The sequence below is a fragment of the Tauraco erythrolophus genome, chromosome Z, assembly GCF_009769465.1.
Source record: "Tauraco erythrolophus isolate bTauEry1 chromosome Z, bTauEry1.pri, whole genome shotgun sequence".
Lineage (NCBI taxonomy): Eukaryota > Metazoa > Chordata > Aves > Musophagiformes > Musophagidae > Tauraco > Tauraco erythrolophus.
The window spans coordinates 83739978-83759189 of record NC_141496.1 but is presented as its reverse complement, the minus strand read 5'-3'; the positions used below and the strand labels follow the sequence as shown (position 1 = coordinate 83759189).

Below are 19212 nucleotides of genomic sequence, written 5' to 3'. Positions count from 1 at the left end.
ACATCTGGCTCAGGTTATGTTCCAGCCAGTTCAACGCTCCATTTTTATGAGCACTTGGAGGCAGTTGGCCGATCGTCAGGCACTACACAATATACAATTACCTCAAGGTGACCCATGCTATGCCGTTGGTACAGATGTCCTGATGGGAACGGGTCAAGTATTTAGCAACCCAGCAATACAAGCCCAATGGCATCCCCAAATTCTTGAGCAGGTCAAATAAATAGGGATGCAGGCCCTCATGCGCACCACAGAAATGGCGGAGCCCCAAGCGAGATACTCTACGATTAAACAAGGGAACAAGGAACCTTTTCTACAGTTCGTAGAAAGGTTGCAAGGGGCAATAGAAAAACAAATATATGACAGCAATCTACGGGCCTTATTGACAAAACAACTGGCAAGGGATAATGCCAACACTGATTGCCGAAGAGTTATTGAAGTACTGCCAGGGGACCCCTCTTTAGAGGAAATGGTCATTGCGTGTGCTAAGGTTGGGTCTGTAGAGCATGAAATGACTGTACTAGCTACCACCTTGATGGCCTCATATAATAAGAAACAGAAGTGTTACAAATGCGGAAAGATGGGCCATTTTGCAAAAAACTGCAGATCAGGGATTTACACCAGCGGCCGGTCAAAAAATGACAAAAGAAGAACTAAGAAATACGTGACATACAGCCCTAGCAAGCTCTTTGTGGGAGCAATACAGGAGCCGCAGGCCAGTCCAGAAAAGAGCCCTGAGGGAATGTTACGACAACCCTTTGAAGGAATGTTACGGCAATCGCAGGTTAACCATCAGGAAAAGCAGCCAGAACAGCCAGGGTGGATGTATCCAACATCATCAGAACAATGGATATATCCACCGCCGACTTGGTATGATAAAAAAATATAAGAATCACTTCCTCATGATCCTAGTCTTAAAGGTATCCGACACGGTGGCTGTACATGGGATCGGAACGTTAAGAACCCCTAAAGGTCATTAGATGTTTTTTTCAAAAAAAGAGGGGGAATTGTTGCGTAAGTTTTCTGGCTGCTACATGGGCTACTACAATAGAAAACACCTGTGCCTCGTCAGGACAGGTGCTGTGAGTCACGTTGGTCAGCCGGAGACCACGTGACTCATGGATGGTTAAAGGCGGGGCACTCCCAAGAGGGAGTGGGGCAGTTCCCTCCTGGAGGCTGGAGTGGTAGGAGCCCCTGGAGAGCAGTGTCTTGAAGCTCTCTGTTAGAAGCCTTTGATTGCGGTATAGACCTTTGGAGCGAAATAAGACCTTCTGATATACGAGGGGAATCACAACAGCCTTCTGGGTTGTGATTCCTGAAGAACGTGAGACCAGCGGCCTGTGACAATTAATGATATTGTTGCAGGCAATATAGCCTAAAGATGTCAGTGAGGCAAAGTTTACTCGGAGGGGAAATAGCTTTTTTTGGATCAGCTGAAAAAAATGAATCTTGAGTTATCAAGAAGAGATTCTACACCCAAAAGGGATTTTTTTTTTTGTTGTTTTATCCATTATCTCAACCAGTCTGGCTAATAACATTACTTCTGGCTCCAAATTTTGCCTGGATCCAGTTAGTGGATTGTTTATCAAAGACAAATCTGATTTTCCTCTCTAGGTGGGAAGAGCAGCCCATCAGTGGGAAGGGAGCTGAGTCCACAGGAAGAGAGTAAAGAATTCAGAAAGTCCCTGGTGGGACCCAGGTCCACACACGAGCTGCAGGGAACAGCTTTCAGAGCCCTCCTCCAGCTCTGGCTAGCTGATGCTTCAATGGGACTGGGGCAACAGCTGTGGGAAATTAGTGCTCTTTAGATTCATTCTGCCTTTTGAGGGAGGATGCCAAAATTCTTCTTGCAGTGCCTGCAGAGGATGTTGGAGCATCTAACCTAACAGGTTAATCTAACCTAATGAACCCCTGGTATCAATACAGGCTGGGGAGTTGAAGGTATTGAAAGCAGCCCTGAAGAGAAATATTTGGGAGTACTGGTGGATGAAAAGCAGGACATGAGCCAACAATGTGTGCTTGCACACAAGAAAGGCAACTGTATCCTGGACTGCATGAAGGGAAGTGTAACAAGGAGGTTGAGGGAAGTGATTCTGCCCCTCTACTCCACTCTGATGAGACTCCACCTGCAGTACTGTCAGCTATAGGGTCCGCAGTACAGGAAAGATAAAACTGTTGGAGTGAGTCTAGAGAAGGACCATGAAAATGGTCAGAGGGATGGAGCACCTCTCCTATGAGGAAAGGCTGAGGAAGTCGGGGTTATTCAGCCTGAAGAAGTGAAGGCTCTAGGGAGACCTTACTGCAGCCTTTCAATATTTAAAGAGGGTTTATAAGAAAAACAGGGACAGAATTTTTAGTAGGGCCTGTAGCAATAAAACAAAGAGTAATAGTTTAAAATTAAAAGAAGGTAGATTCAGACTAGATATAAGGAAGAAAATTTTTATGATGAGGGTAGTGAAACACTGGAACAGGTTGCCCAGAGAGGTAGTAGATGCCCCATTCTTGGAAACATTCAAGGTCAGGTTGGATGGGACTTTCAACAACCTGAACTAGTTGAAGATGATCCTGCTAGTTGCAGGGAGTTGGGACTAGATGACTTTTAAAAGTCCCTTCCAACCCAAACCATTCTATGATTCCATCTGAGAGAAGGCTCTGACAAGTCAAAACTCAGCTGAATTTCTTTCTTGTGAACAGATCTTCGTCTGGGATAAGAATTAATGAGTGTGAGGAATAGATCGTATCTACCAGTCTACCCATCTGAAAGTGAACAGGGACCAAATGAGACTCTGTCTTATATAGCCAGGTTCTCCTGGATTGTAGAGGAAATAAATTTGTCTTCCTTTCTTGATCCCACTTATTTTCTCCAGTTTCTGATCATTGGGTGGTATTTCTCAGCTTCTTTCTGATTTATAAGGTGGGGTAAAAACGGTTGCTTGGTAAGTGATCTCTTTGACACTATGTTTTGCAGTGTGAGTATTACGTTATTTCTGTCTTTTTCCTTGTGTGAGGGCCTCAGCTAATTCAAGAGTGAATCTTTAACAGTTATCCATTGCTAAATGTACCTTTCAAACTCAGAATGAGCTCCATTGTTTTCAGCTAAACAATTTGTCATACAAGTCAGGTAATGTGCATAAAAGTGTACTGTTCAAATCTACGGAGGGGCTGCTCTGTTGCTTCTAAGCAGAATGTGTTTAAATGAAATAATTAATCAGGGCTTTCCATGTCTATCTGTTCTAATTTTCCTCCATAAGTCTTCTTCATTTATTGCCTTCTTAATTGCCAAGCTATGACCTTGTATTTTGTAACCTTTTCTTTTATCTCTTTATAACCCTAAATGATTTGCACATATCATCTTTAATTGACACCTCAGTGTGACATCAGCAAATGGAGAGGAAATAAGCTACTGAGAACAGCACAACGTCCTAGTCATTCCATCTATTATGTTTCAGAAAACTACTGAGGACATTTGGGATTTTGTAAGTGTCTCTGGCAGGATGTCTAAGGGCAGAGAGAATTCCAATTTCAGCTCATGAGAAAACCAGACTAGTTTTTAAATCAACAGCAAAGAAACTAAAATATACTTGTACACCTTGATGTCGATCGCTAGTAAATTTGGGCTATGATACACAGCCCCAAGGACTTAAATCTGGGTTTTACAGTCCTTAAGGACCTGGAGTACACTTTTTACCCTTTACCTTGGGTTGTTCAGTATGATGTGCTGTAAAATTTCATGCAGCATATTTAGAGTATAAAGGATTGATATACTAGTAATATTATAAGCAATATCAAATTGGGGAAAAAATAATAAACAGAGCTTGAAAATCTTTATCCTGTCTCCTAACAGCTCTTTGTCCTTTATAATTGTGCCAGCTTTATGTGGTGGCGTTTTTGAAGCAGGGGAGGGTCTGCAGAGATAGTCCCTGTAAGGAGATGTGGGAAGCTTCCCCTACTCCAAAACTGATCGGATCAGCCTCTGGCCAGGTCAGACCCTCCTCCCCACTGGTCAGGGCTGATCCAATCAGACCACCTGTGAATGCCATGTTTAAGAAGGGACAAAGGAACCCGAGCCAGGTGGGACCAGCAGTGAAGAGAGAGGAGAGGTGGGAGGCTGGCTGGCCTGGCCTCCTGTGGGGGTGGCTGCCCACATTCAGCTGCTGCCTCCCAACTGGAGACAGCTGCAGCAATGCAGCTTGGAGAGCTCCGAAGCGCCCTGCTCCTGGGGTGCCCACTGGGCGGAGTTTGTCGGTTCATCAGGTGACAAGGTTCATCGGGCCGGTTGGGCCTCGTGCAGCTGCAGCGGAAAGAGGACTGAGATCTGAGAGAAACGGCCACACTGACACCAGGTCAGTAAAGATGGAGCAGGAGAAGGTGTGCCGGAGCTGAGAGTCCCCTGCAGCCTGTGGTGAGACAGCAGCAACCCCTCTGCTGCCTGTGGAGATGAACGGTGGAGCACAGATCCACCCGCAGCTCTTGGAGAACCCCACACTGGAGCAGAGATGCCTGTGCCCAAGGGATTTCTTAGAGGAACAGGAACTTCCTCTGTGGGAAAAGCCCCCACGTCACTGGAGACTGACAGTGGAGCAGAGATGCATCTGCAGTCCGTAGGAAAGGGCTCCACACCGAAGCGGGTGCCTGCGCCCTAAGAAGCCGTGACTCTGTTTCAGCTCGGGCTGGAACAATCTGATGGGTAAGGATTGCATCCCGTGGGAAAGACTCACATTGGAGAAGTTCATGGAGGACTGTCTTTAGTGAGGAGGGACTTCACGTTGGAGCAGGGGAAGAGTATGAGGAGCTGCGTGATAACTTAGCTACCAGCTGGGCTCAACCACAAAAATGACGTCATGCATGCTTTGATCTAAATACATCTAGACACGATTGTTTTCAAAATAATTTTGGTGGGTAGTGTGTGAATGCGTTCAAGCCAAAGAATAGTGTCTAGTATTTTCTTCTTCACTGTAATTGCTGGGAAGCTAGTAAATTAGAAAAATGAGAAAACACTTCCACGCTATCCTTTCTTTCCGCCATACAAAAGATAAAGCTATAGCTCTGGGGTTTTTAAAACTCAACTATTTCCAGGAGGATATTCTATTGTTTGCTGTATTGAACTGCTTTGAAATGGAAACTTCAGAAAGACTTTATTAAAACTGTTTTAATAGACTGGAAATTCCAGTGTCTGCTGCATGAAATGTAACATTGCAATCTGACCTTGCAACAGTAAGTAAGTAACCACAGGGTAACTGAGGCAGGTAGCTTAAGACCTAGACCACTGCTTTGAAAACACAGGAAGAATCTAGAGGTGTAAGACATGATCCTCCAGCCTAACCTCTGAATTTCATTATGCACTGAGGTTGTCAAACCTTTAGCATTATTACAAACTACGGTCTTTGTTCTTCAACAACCATCATAAACTCACAGGTTTAAGTCATTGGTCTCTCACAATGCTGGGACTGAGAAGCTAAGAAAAGCATTGTTGAACAATTTTGCATCTCATGGTAGGAATCGGCTATGAAGCTGTAGCCATGTATCTTCCTAGATAATTTGTTGTTCAGGGAAGGCAGGTTTTCCAGTAAAACAGGGCTGTGGTTTACAATGTACTGCTGTATATAATCACTACAATGCACCACGTACTTTCAATGTTCTACAGGCATTTTGAACCTTGCAAAGTAACTCAGCATTTTGCTGATTAGTTGAGGAGTTGTACGTCTAATCAGCAGCAGCTTGCTCCAATGTAAAATACCGATGAGAAAAACAGGGAGCAGAAAGAAACTTCTCCAACAATATCTCAATTTATAAATACTTTCAAATACAATATGTAACTGCTAGGCGAGATCAGATAAATGATATAATGGTATCAATTTTCAAACTGATATTTAAGTTACAATGTCTTTTTTTTTTCACAAACATACAGCGTTAAAGTTTTGTTGAGGTTTATTCTTCAGCTATGTATTTTCCATCATTTTACAGAACAAATTGCAATATGCAAAATAAACCGGACACGAGTTTCCTCTGCTTGCAAACCGACAATTTATTTTGAGTGCAGGAAGACAAAATAAGTGATAGTATGAAATAGGTAACAAATGCCTACATGAATGAAAATCGTTCCACGTGAATAAGAATATAGAAGTGTTGATTAATAGAATGGATGTTTGTTTCTGAAATACGGTAGTATAACCTTTCAACTTGATGTTTCTGCTTAATATAAAAGTGTTTATGGAAGAAGTTACAATTCCCTCAACCCTGAGCTTTCTGGAAACATTGAAAATAAAACAAAAAGAGCCAGAAATACCTTAGAGGAGTAACTTTTTGCAAATCAACTGTTGCAACTAAAGTCCAGATAATCGCCTATGAGCCTGAGAGAAAATTTATGCTCTTTCCTATGCAAAAAAACAAAGAGCTATCTAACCCTAATATGTTCTTGTTCTGTCCAACACCAACTGTTTAACAATTGTCTACTCATCTTCCAAGTTTCTTACACAACCTGTCAGATGACTGTTTCTCGGTTGCACTGATTTTAGCATTCTAATTTTTTCTGTTCAACTTGCTACAAGTTGGGGACTGAACTGTTGGGAAACAGCACAGGGGAAAGGTTCCTGGGGGTCTTGGTGGACAGCAGGATGACCATGAGCCAGCAACGTGCCCTTCTGGCCAAGAAAGCCAATGGCATCCTGGGCTGTATTAGAAGGCGTGTGGTTAGTAGGTCGAGAGAGGTTCTCGTCCTCCTCTACTCCGCCCTGGTGAGGCTGCATCTGGAATATTGTGTCCAGTTCCGGGTCCCTCAGTTCAAGAAGGACAAGGAATTGCTTGAGAGAGTCCAGCGCAGGGCGACAAAGATGATGAAGGGTGTGGAGCATCTCCCTTCTGAGGAAAGGCTGAGGGAGCTGGGTCTCTTTAGCTTGGAGAAGAGAAGACTGAGGAGGGACTTCATAAATGTTTATAAATATGTAAAGGGTGACCATCATGAGGATGGAGCCAGGCTCTTCTCAGTGGCATCCAATGATAGGACAAGGGGAAATGGCTATAAGCTGGAACATAGCAGGTTCCGCTTAAACATGAGGAAGAACTTCTTCCCAGTAAGGGTAACAGAACACTGGAACAGGCTGCCCAGAGAGGTTGTGGAGTCTCCTTCTCTGGAGATGTTCAAAACCTGCCTGGACACGTTCTTGTGTGATCTAATCTAGGTGGTCCTGCTCAGGCAGGGGGATTGGACTAGATGATCCTTTGAGGTCCCTTCCAATCCCTAACATTCTGTGATTAATATTCAACTAAAAACCTGATAAACACCTTTAGATGACATAAGGGGCTTCATCTAGGAAGAAAACATAGTATGTTGCATGAAAGTTTATTTTTCTCACAACCGATCTGCACAGTTTATTTTCTGATCTGTCTTAAGTGTAGTAGTACTTCCCTACTAAGTATTACACAGCTTTTAAAAGTTAAACAAGATTTTATGTTTAAGAGCAGGCAGTTTTTTCTTAATACTAGAGATCTGGCAGCCTATCTTGATAGTTGGTTTTCCTGACTCTCAACATGGCTGCTTCTGTCTGTATTTCTTTCCTTTCAACTGTTAAACCAGCAACTCAGATAAATGTAGACACTTCATTCAGGTCTACTTTCCACCTATCTAAAGCATCTGGAGACAGGAGACAGTCTCAGAGACTCAGCTGCCCGGCTTCTCCTAATCTAGGTTAAAAAAAAGTCTCCATCCAGGAGCTGATGTGTCATTGCTGCCAATCCTCCTGTCACAGCTCTCAAACTGATGCAAGTCCCTTAGTGAAAGCACTGCAGCAGGCGACTGGAGAGCAAAATGCTGCAATCTGTGCAAAGATCCCTAAAACATTTTAAGATAGAAAAATGCCTGAAGTCTAAATTACTAAATTAAAAAGTTAATAGGACTGAAGTCCTTCAGGTGCTTTAAAAATTGTTCTTCTGCATTACTCTCATCTCAGCTGGATTACCTCAGAGTGTGGCTGTAAACTGTCAGGCATATTTGGGTGCAGAACAACTCACCTTTGAGGTTTCTGTTTACATCTGAGGGAAATTCAGCTGTCTACTGTGCCATTTAAACACAGCTGGGAACCTGAAGAAAGTGCAAACAGTAACCGAAGGAAGAACTGGAGGAGATACAAGAGTAGGTTTCAGGGGATAACCTATCTGTTTAATTTATTTTTCATTTTCTTCATTATTATGGTCCATTTGAATCTCTCAAATTTACAGGACAATATACTCTGTAAACTAAACTTTATTTTATGAGCTCATGAAGAAATACAACAAACATGACAAGGGCTTAATTCCCTTTGTACAGACTAGTCTCTTATGAATTCATGTATTCACCAGTGAAGTCATGAGGTTTCAGCACTTATAACCCATAACTCTGAACTCGTGCACCTATGAGCAAAATAGTTACCCAGTTGACTACGAGAATGCTCATCCTTCCTCCTCAGTCATGATGCAGGTGTCCTCTACATCGCACCAGGGAGAACAAAAGCCTCAGCAGTCCAGCTGCTGTTGAATCCACTTCAAAAACTTTTTGGGTAAGCTGATGTTTTTGTACCTTCTAGCATGGAAGTTAGGGTTGTATCATTTCTGTGAGTTAACAGGTTCTGAAACTGCCAGACAATCAGTATGCAAAGATGATGACTGCAAGTGACAGCAATCTGCAGGTGATAATGGTGGCATAAAGGTCTGTTAGATCTTTCTGGCCACCCATCTTGCCTACCTGGTGCTCTGGCTTTGACCTAATGGTGCCTCTCCCAGTATATATCAAGCCTTAGCATGAGCTGTGTTAGCCAAACTCTGAGCACAAGCTGAGTCACATTTATGAGTTATCTTTGAGGGTGTATAGAAAACCTTTCTAAACAAAAGCAAGTTCTGCTCCACTTATTTTTTCTACTGACATGCAGACCCCACCATCCTTAGACAGACTAGTATCTTACGCATTCTAGTTGACTTCATTGGCATAAGTATTGGCATTCAAAGAGCAATGCTGGCTTTTTGCAACTAGTCAACAAAACCAATTGAGAGCTTGATTGAGTTGAGTCAAAGCAAGGAAATAGATTTTAATTCTATTCCCGACATTTTAAGAAAAAAGAAAGACATAGTTGCTCTATTTTTTGTAACAGAAGGTAGCTAGGAAGAATTCTGGGAAATGTGAAGGAATTCTTGATATGTTCACATTCAAATTTTGAGCTCCCTCAGCAGAGCTTTTTCAGTAGAGGCAGGATTCAGACATTCTATCGATTGCTCAGTCATTTCTTCTTTCCTCAGGTGGGACAGCAATTACCTATTCTTTGTCTACATATACATACCATTATCATCTATTTTTCAAGGATGAAAATGAGCATAAAGCAAACTTCTCTTCAGGAGACAGAGATGAACGGGTAGCTTTTTCTCCTTCCACTATATATTATCAAACAGAGACAAATCTAACTTGTCTCTCTGTAAAAGGATACATACTTAAAAAAAGAGTTGAACTGGGTAAAATATAGAAAGTAATATGATAATGAAACTGTCAAAACTGTTGGTTTGAACCTTTTGTGACTTCTAAACTATCTTGTCCCAAACACTTATCTGTATTACAAGATACTTATTTCACTACCTGCTTCAGTTTAACTGTTTAATTAATTGTTTAATTGATGCTAGGTAAAATCATAAGTTGACTTGAAGGATAAACTGTTCTAATATAGAACTCTAACAACAGAATAAATAACCAGTTTATTTAGCAGCCCTTATACGGCAAATCTGACCCATACCCTGCATTTCATTCTCATTCTATTCTGCATATCAAATCCACTTTTATTGTAATCCTATTTTATATCAGATGACAATCCAGTCCTGAGAGTGAGACCTGATGATTTCATAGACACTGTTTTGCTATTGTACAATAGCTACTGCACCCAGTGGGTGTAAAAGAGTACCTGGTTAGTACACCGAAATTAAGGTCTTACATACAAGCATTGTAGACGCAGGGAAATTGGAGTAAAAGTTAGTGAATGGCTGAGCATGAGCAATAGCTTTCATCTAGCTATCCCATATTATGCAAGATCATCTACTCCTTTTCTGAAGAATCTCCTTAATCTTGCATCTTTTCTCAAAACAAACATAGCACAGGCCTTGGAAAAAGATTATTTCTGTGTATTAAATTGTGTGAATATACAGGTCTTTAGTTAGAGCTATTCCCTTCTTACCCATCTTATCCTTTTTCTTTTCGGACCTTGTTTGGATTGTGATTGTAATCTAAAGTTTCAGCATCCTTGTGCTCACCAACAGGAAGGGACTGGTGGGCAATGTGTAACTTAAGGATAGCCTTGGCTGCAGTGACCACGACACAGTGGAGTTCAAGATCCACGGGGCAGCAAGGAAACTATACAGCAAGCTCTGTGCCCTAGACTTCAAGAAGGCGGACTTCAGCCTCTTCAAGGACCTGATGGGCAAAGTGCCATGAGAGGAGGCCCCGGAGGGACGAGGGGCCCAGGAAAGTTGGTCCACATTCAAGGAGCACCTCCTCCAAGCTCAGCAGAGGTGCATCCCAATGAAGAACAAGTCGGGCAAAAAGACCAGGAAGCCTGCGTGGATGAGCAAGGAGCTCCTGGACCAACTGAAAATGAAGAGGTTAGCCTATAGAAGGTGGAAGCAGAGACAGATAGCCTGGGAGGAATACAGAGAAGCTGTACGAGTGACCAGGGATCAGGTGAGGAAGGCTAAAGCCCTGAAGGAATTAAATTTAGCAAGGGATATAAAAAGCAGTAAGAAAAGCTTCTATAGGTATGTAGGGGACAAAAGGAAGTCCAAGGAGAATGTAGGCCCCCTCCGGAAGGATACTGGTGCTCTGGTTACCTGGGACATAGAGAAGGCTGAGTTACTCAATGACTTTTTTGCCTCAGTTTTCACTGATAAAGCCTCTTGTCTTACTGCCCAAGCTGTGGAAAGAACTAGCAGGGACTGTGAGGATGAACCACTGCCCACTGTACTTGAAGAGCAGGTTCGAGAACATCTGAGGAACTTGAAGGTGCACAAGTCCATGGGACCTGATGAGATCCATCCGCGGGTCCTGAAGGAACTGGCGGATGAAGTTGCCAAGCCACTGGCCATTGTATTTGAGAAGTCGTGGCGGTCTGGCGATGTCCCCGATGACTGGAAGAGAGGGAACATAACCCCCATATTTAAAAAGGGGAACAAAGAGGACCCGGGCAATTACAGGCCGGTCAGCCTCACCTCTGTGCCTGGCAAGGTCATGGAGCAGATTCTCCTGGGAACCATGCTAAGGCACATGGAGAGCAAGGAGGTGGTGGGTGCAGCCAACATGGCTTCACCAAAGGCAAATCGTGCCTGACCAACTTGGTGGCCTTTTATGATGGGGTGACAGCATCGGTGGACAAGGGTCAACCAATGGATATCATCTACCTGGACTTGTGCAAAGCTTTTGACACTGTCCCGCACGACATTCTTCTCTCTAAACTAGAGAGGCATGTGTTTGATGGATGGACCACTCGGTGGATAAGGAATTGGCTCAATGGCCGCACTCAGAGAGTAGTGGTCAATGGCTCGATGTCCAAGTGGAGACCGGTCACGAGTGGCATCCCTCAGGGGTCCGTGTTGGGCCCGGCCCTGTCGCAGCTGGAAGGCTTCAGGCGGCTCCAAGCAGACCAATGTTCTAATGCGAAGGCTTTAGGCTCTACTCTAAGGAAGGCCCACACTCCTCCAAGGCTCAGGAGGAAATGCCTCACCCTTAGGAGTAAACGCCCTGCCTTAAATAGTCAGGAGTCACATGGTTTGCTAGACAGGTCAAGGCTATTGGTCACTTGACCATCCATCTCCCAGAGTGATTGGCTGAATGTTACAGCACCTGTTTCAAGGTAACTTTCCCAGTGTAACGAGCTACAGGTGTTTCTTAGTTAGCCTGCATAGGGAAAGAACTTTCACAGGATGCTGCAGCAGCCAAAAGGTTTCTCCACAATTCCCCCTTTTTGTTTTAAGATTAGTTTAAATCAAGCAGGGAGATTTTTCAGCAATACCATGGGAGATACATCTAGCAAACCAGTCATACATTTAGTTATTAATTCTAACATTCTGACTCCGACAGAGACTTGAAATTTAGTCTCTACTCGTGGAAGGAACAGGTTGATGGCCGATGTCATTATTTCCCTTAGAAGGGTCATTTGATGGATGATCTCCATTCTGGCCATCGTTCGGACGTTGCCTGTTCTGTTTCTGATGTTGCAGGTCAGGGCAGACGCATCTTGCGGGTAGCCATCGTATCCCAGTATCTGTGGAAACGCAAGCATACCCACGACCCCAAGCAATAAGCTCATATGGACCTTCCCATGTCTTAGTGAGTAGGTCCCGTATCCAGACTTTCGCTCGGGGCAGGTGCGTCTCGCCCGAAGACTGCAACGAAAGAAAGTGATTCAAAATAATGGGATTATTTGAATTTGATGGCACTGTAAGATGGTTAATTGTGTATAACGCTTTTTCTAGGCGACTCTGTGGGGTTTCTCCATGCATTCCCCCTTTTTGTTTTTCTAAAACACGCTTCAAGGTGCCATGAGCGCGTTCAACAATGGCTTGGCCAGTAGGAGAATGCGGAATACCCAAAGTATGATTTACACCCCATAGTTGTAAAAACTGCCGCGTCTTCTGTGAGACATAGGCTGGGCCATTATCGGTTTTTATAGAAAAAGGCACGCCCAAGACCGCAAAAGCAAGTCTCCAATGGGCAATGGCATCGCGACTTTTCTCCCCAGTATGAGCAGTTGCCCACATAGCTGAGGAGAAAGTGTCAATAGACACATGCACATACTTAAACCTGCCAAATTCAGGAACATGCGTTACATCCGTCTGCCAAAGCTGCAGGGCCTTTAGGCCTCTGGGGTTTACCCCCGATGGCAGAGGTGCCGCAAGTCTGTGGCAGTCAGCGCAAGCGCTGACAATGTCCCGAGCCTCAGTGGGCGTTAAGTGGAACTGCTTCTGCAGGGTATGTGCACTTTGATGGAAGAAATTATGCGATGCCTTGGCTTGTGCGATTTTATCGGGCTGAGGTGCTACCCATGCGGGGTTAGCTAGCATGTCAGCCCTGGCGTTGCCTTCCGTTATAAAGCAGATTGTAGCTTAGAGCATGCTTCGATCATTTCTGTTAGTGTAGGCTCCCCTGGCATGGAATTTATGATTTTTCTACATTCTTCATTGGCATTGTCTTTTGCCAGCTGCTTACATAGTAGTTGTCTCAGGTTTTCATCTTCGACCTGTTTTTCAAGGGCTGCAGCAACTTTCTCTACAAAAGATAAAAAGTGTTCTTTCTGCCCCTGATAAATCTTCACGTACCGTGTTTTTGGGGCAGCCATATCTATGCCCTTTAATAGAGCTCCCACGCCGATCTTTTGGGCTTGCTCAAGAACTTGGGGGTGCCATGTAGCTTGAAAATCGGGGTCAGCGAAAGCATTGGCTCCCAGTAGAGCATCTGCTGGAGCTCCGTATCTGGGGTCAGTTGGGGGTAATTGCATGTTTCCGGCTGCAGCTCTCTCAGCCATTCTTCTCCAATTGGCCTCGAAGACCGTATATTGTACTGGTTGAAATAATACCTGACCTAGATGTTTAATGTTGAATGGGGAGAGTAGGTCAGTATTTAATATCCTGATGATCTGCATGACCTGAGGAGAGTCTAGCCCGTATTGTGCTACCTTGGTTTGCAGGTCTTGGACTACCTTCCAGGCGATGGTTTCGTGTTTGTCAATTTGACCTGAGTTAGGAAGCGCCTTTTGTACTGGGAAGGCTTGGATAAGATCCTCTGTTCGTTCATTACTTCCCTGAACAATCTGCTCAGACCCCTTTTCAGGCAACCCAACTTTTTCTATTAGATCCCAGTCGCCAGCCTCCAGAGCCCGCCTCTTGACTTCTTCCCAGAACCGTTTTGAATTTTTTGGACGCACAGTCACCTTGCATTCGGGAAGTGTCCAGGGACGGTTGTGGGCTGGCCATGTTTGTTGTTGTCTGACCGTCGCCACGGCTTCCTGCAGTGATGAAACATTATCAGGCAGGGGTGTGTCCAATGGCTTCTGACAGGATGCAGACGCTGGGCCAACGGGTCGTGTAAAGGCGGAGGCTGTGGCCGGTTGTGGAACAGTCCACGGAGATGCAGTCCGGGTTGCGGAAACTTGTGTCGGCACCACTGTCTGTGAAGGTGCCACTGCTGTTGTCAGTGGCATGCTTGGCGCCACTTCCGGGGTCGTTGCTGGGCCGGTTGGCACGGCCAGCCCAGGTTGTCCCGGTACAGATTCGGCAGCAGTAACCTGCCGCAACATTTCCATCAACGCCGTTAGTTGTTGCGACATTCCTTGCAAACCTGCCATAACCTGGTGTATTATGAAATGCGTTGTTCGAGGTTGCTCCATTTGTGCCCGTGACAGATAGCCGGGCGCTATGGGTGATGCCGCAGGACATGAAGTTGTGGTAAACCAGGGTGCCATGCCCGGGAACTGTCCTTGTGGTGCCTGGTCTGGTTGAGGGGCCAATGGTGGAGCAGTAGGAAGAACACGTTCTGCTGTAATGGCTGAAGTAGCCGGTTGAGATGCAGAAGAAGGGGATGCTGTTGGGGCGAAGGGTGGGGGACGTTCCGATGCTTTGTCTTGTCCGGAGGAGTATTCCCGCATCAAAAAATCACGAGGAGGACACTTGGGTTGGACATAATCTCGCAGGGAGGGATAAAGCTTCTGTGCAGTCCCCACAGCTTTCTCCATATCTGAGGACAGCGGGGGCACAACTGGTGCACTACCCATGGTCAGTCCCCTTTCAGATAACTCATCATCCCCTTCAGAAACTTCACTTGCAGATTCATCAGAATCTGGCAATACTTTTTCCTTCCTTTCTACTGTCCATTTCTGCATTACATCATATACAGTTCCCCAAATATGTAGTAGATCAGTCAGGTTCTTACATCCAAACACTGTTTCATAGATTAGCTAATCCCCTAGCTGCTTCCACGCTTCTGAGCTAAAGGGGGTGTTGAGGTCAGTCAGGCATTCATGCTCTGCCGCCCAATTTAACAGCTCACAGAGAGCTTCATCACTTATTTTAGCACCTGCAATTGTCATTGCAGGTTTGAGAATGGAAAACATCATGCTTTCTTTTGTGGAACTTTGTCCCATCATTCTAATTTGGAGTTCATCCCTTGGAGCCCCGTGTATGGAAGCACGTACCTTCAGATCTTAGTTGCAGCTGGATCACGTCGGGGTCACCAGTTGTCGCAGCTGGAAGGCTTCAGGCGGCTCCAAGCAGACCAATGTTCTAATGCGAAGGCTTTAGGCTCTACTCTAAGGAAGGCCCACACTCCTCCAAGGCTCAGGAGAAAATGCCTCACCCTTAGGAGTAAACGCCCTGCCTTAAATAGTCAGGAGTCACATGGTTTGCTAGATGGGTCAAGGCTATTGGTCACTTGACCATCCATCTCCCAGAGTGATTGGCTGAATGCTACAGCACCTGTTTCAAGGTAGCTTTCCCAGTGTAACGAGCTATAGGTGTTTCTTAGTTAGCCTGCATAGGGAAAGAACTTTCACAGGATGCTGCAGCAGCCAAAAGGTTTCTCCACACGGCCCTCTTCAACATCTTTGTCGGACAGTGGATGTCCGACACTGTGTAGACATTCAACACTGTGTGGACAGTGGCACGGAGTGCACCCTCAGCAAGTTCGCCGATGACACCAAGCTGTGTGGCGCTGTCGACACGCTGGAAGGGAGGGATGCCATCCAGAGGGACCTCGACAGGCTGGAGAGGTGGGCCCGTGTCAGCCTCATGAAGTTCAACCAGGCCAAATGCAAGGTCCTATGTCCGGGTCGTGGCAATCCCAGGCACAAATACAGACTGGGTGGTGAATGGAGCGAGAGCAGCCCTGAGGAGAAAGACTTGGGAGTACTGGTGGACGAGAAGCTCAATATGAGCCGGCAATGTGCTCTTGCAGCCCAGAAGGCCAACCGCGTCCTCAACAACATAAGAAGGACATGGACCAGTTGGAGAGGGTCCAGAGGAAGGCCACGAAGATGATAAGAGGGCTGGAGCACCTTTCCTATGAGGACAGGCTGAAAGAGTTGGGGTTGTTCAGCCTGGAGAAGAGGAGGCTCCGGGGTGACCTTATAGCGGTCTTCCAGTACCTCAAGGGAACCTACAAGAAAGATGAGGAGAGGCTGTTCAGGAGGGCCTGTTGTGATAGGACAAGGGGTAATGGTTTTAAAATAGAGGGAGGTAGATTCAGATTGGATATTAGGAAAAAATTTTTTACCATGAGAGTTGTAGAACATTGGAACAGGTTGCCCAGAGAGGTGGTGGATGCTCCATCCCTGGAGACGTTCAAGGCCAGGTTGGACGAGGCCCTGAGCAACCTGATCTAGTTGGAGATATCTCTGTTCCTTGCAGGGGGGTTGGACTAGATGACCTTTGAAGGTCCCTTCCAGCCCTAACGATTCTATGATTCTATGATTCTATATCATATGACTAATACGTTTGAATGTAAACTAGGATCTTTTCTCCAGTGACTCTGATTGGCTGTTGTAAGAGTAATTTGAGCTTCTTTCCTGTCTCTATCCTGATTACTTGCTGTATTTCTTCCAGCCACCCAAAATGTTCTCTACAAATCACCGACACCTAATTTTCCTAACCTTTAAACAGACACAGGCTTCAAACCCAGACCACTTAAGATAGTATAACAATTTTTTACAATGCAAGAGTAAATTTAACCAAAAATTAAGAGGAACACATCTCTGTCCTATGTCATTTGAGAGACAGACAACTCTCTTTACCACATCCAAAACTTGTGATCTACACTAGTTTTTCTCTGCAGCATGTTTTTCAGTATCTGTGTGTCTCTATGAGACCATATATGTAGTCAGCCACAGCGATGGTCTGAGCTAAACAACTGCTCACAAGGCAGTATTTATTATAGGTTACTACACCAAGGTGAAAGACAGCTACAGATGTTCCCAAAAGTAGAAATCTCATGATTCTGAAGTTCTTTCCCATATTCCTCCTGGGCATTCATACCTATTTCCATCCTGTACCTCCAAAGCTCTAACCCCTAGCTGAGAGTAGCTTGTCTTCACTGCTCAGTAGACACAGTCTTCTTGTGCTTGCACTTTCTCCACTCTTTTACATCTCTGATTAAACCACCTAGTATTGAGTATCCAACTGACCTTATATGAAAATATCAGAACTTTTTGGCAGCTACCAGATAGGAGAAGTAAAAATGAATTTCATAGAATCATAGAATAGTTTAGGTTGGAAGCGACCTTAAAGATCATCTAGTTCCACCCTGCCACACCTTCCAGTAAATCAGGTTGCTTAAAGCCCCATCCAACCTGCCTTGAACGCTTCCAGGGATGGGGCATCCACAAGTTCTCTGGACATCTCATATACCTAATAGAATTCTACCCTCTTTTTAATTTAAATCCATTGCCCCTTGTCCTATCACTACATGCGCTTGAAAAAAGTCCCTCTCCAGCTTTCCTGTAGGCCCCCCATTATGCATGGGAAGGCTGCTAGAAGGTCTCCCCCAGAGCCTTCTCTTCTCCAGGCTGAACAACTCCAGCTCTCTCAGCCTATCTTCATAGAAGAGGTGTTCCAGCCCTCTGATTATCTTCGTGGCCCTCCTCTGGACTCATTCCAGTGGCTCCACATCTTTCCTGTGTTGGAGACTCCAGAGCAGAACACAGTAGTCCAGATGGAGTCTCACAAGAGCAGAGTAGATTTACTCCTCAAAGTGGATTTAGAATTCAGAATTCAGCATAGATTTAAAATTTATCAGTACAAAGACAAACTTCAAATTGTGCAAAGTTTGAAAGTAAAAATTTTAACAAATCAGAATCCAGCAATTATTCAGTCAAGAGCAAGTGATTTGATTCATAAAATCGTAGTTGACTTGCTAGAAATACAGTGTATCAAAGACAAGCTGAACTGATGACTTGAAGTGCTTTTATCCAAAAGCAAACAGAACAGCATGGAACGCAAAGGAGGGTGAAAAAATTAGATTACTAAATGCTGGAGTATCTGGAAGCTGAGAGCAAGCAGTGTAAGGAAGAAGCAAAGCAAAAGGAGGTGGAGAAAGCAGCTATTGTAACTGAATTTGGAAGCAAAATACAAATGCAGCGAATCAGAGAGTAGTGTTTGCTTAAATGGGTCACAGAAATAAAGCTCTGAGAAGTAGAGTCCCATGCAACAGTTTTCTCATTGCTATTTACTGTAAAATCTGCTCAATAGTCAGGGTGAGAGAAAGACAGACTGTGCTAATTAGCTGTAGGTAATCATGTAAGTTATAAAACCACTGAAAGCCAACAGTTTAAAAGTTCTCTTTTTAGAACACTGGAATTGATACGGAGCAAGATGATTTTGCTGCTGATAAGTTTTTATTCCCTTTTATCAGCAGTTATTTCCACTAAGTCTAGGCATTTGAGCATCAATGAACTTCAGCAAGGTTGAAGACAGAAACACCTTTCTTTCTTTCATGTATCCTGAAGCTTAAAACAAGGAATAAACTACAAATTCAGGTAATGGTACCTATAACAACAGTTACAGAACTCTAGCGTCTTCTAAAATGTGTTGTGCTAAGAGGAACTTTTATCATAATATTGCAATGATTTAGGCTTTAATCGACTCATAAAATGTAGATACTATCATTAATAATTATTGGCAGATCTAATTACAATTCCATAGTTAAATATAGAACTTATTTACATTAAGAGAAGTGAGCAGAGTATCATTTTACCTCTCAGATGAAAGTAGAGCACTGCTGTGGAGATGGCAATGGGATCAACATACTTAAAGTTTGGGCACTTGACACTTGAGTTAACATGTCAGTATCCGATTTCTCCAGAAAAGCCTACGTTGTTAATCTACACAAGTGAATCTATTGAGAAGCATCCATTACTTTAAATTAGTCAATTTCATTTGTGTAAATACAGTTCTATGAAGTAAGTACTGCATTTTGTTGTTGTATGTGTGTTTAAAATGTCAGCTAGTCAAAAAAAGACTGTTTTCCGTTGTGTTTAGAACGGTGTCGAGCAAAAGCTTTGTAGATATTTATCAAATAAACACGTTTTTACTTACTATTTTGATTATTTTCTCTAATTATGTATATATTCACCATTACAGATATGCTGAAAGTTTCTACTTTATGTTCTATTGATACCCGGAGCATTCATTTAAAAAAAAACAAAAAAAAACCACACACCAAAAAAAAAA

General features: G+C 44.0%; 1 protein-coding gene across 1 annotated transcript in view; it reads left to right on the top strand.

Annotated features, from left to right (window-relative positions):
- The first annotated feature begins 238 nt into the window (after positions 1 to 238).
- The window catches only part of LOC147526481 (uncharacterized), a 179947-nt gene continuing 160973 nt past the window's right edge, over positions 239 to 19212 (top strand). The window contains exon 1 of the mRNA XM_086629916.1: positions 239 to 781. Coding sequence (XP_086486042.1) covers positions 239 to 781 — 543 coding nt within the window. The remainder of the gene's footprint in view (positions 782 to 19212) is intronic.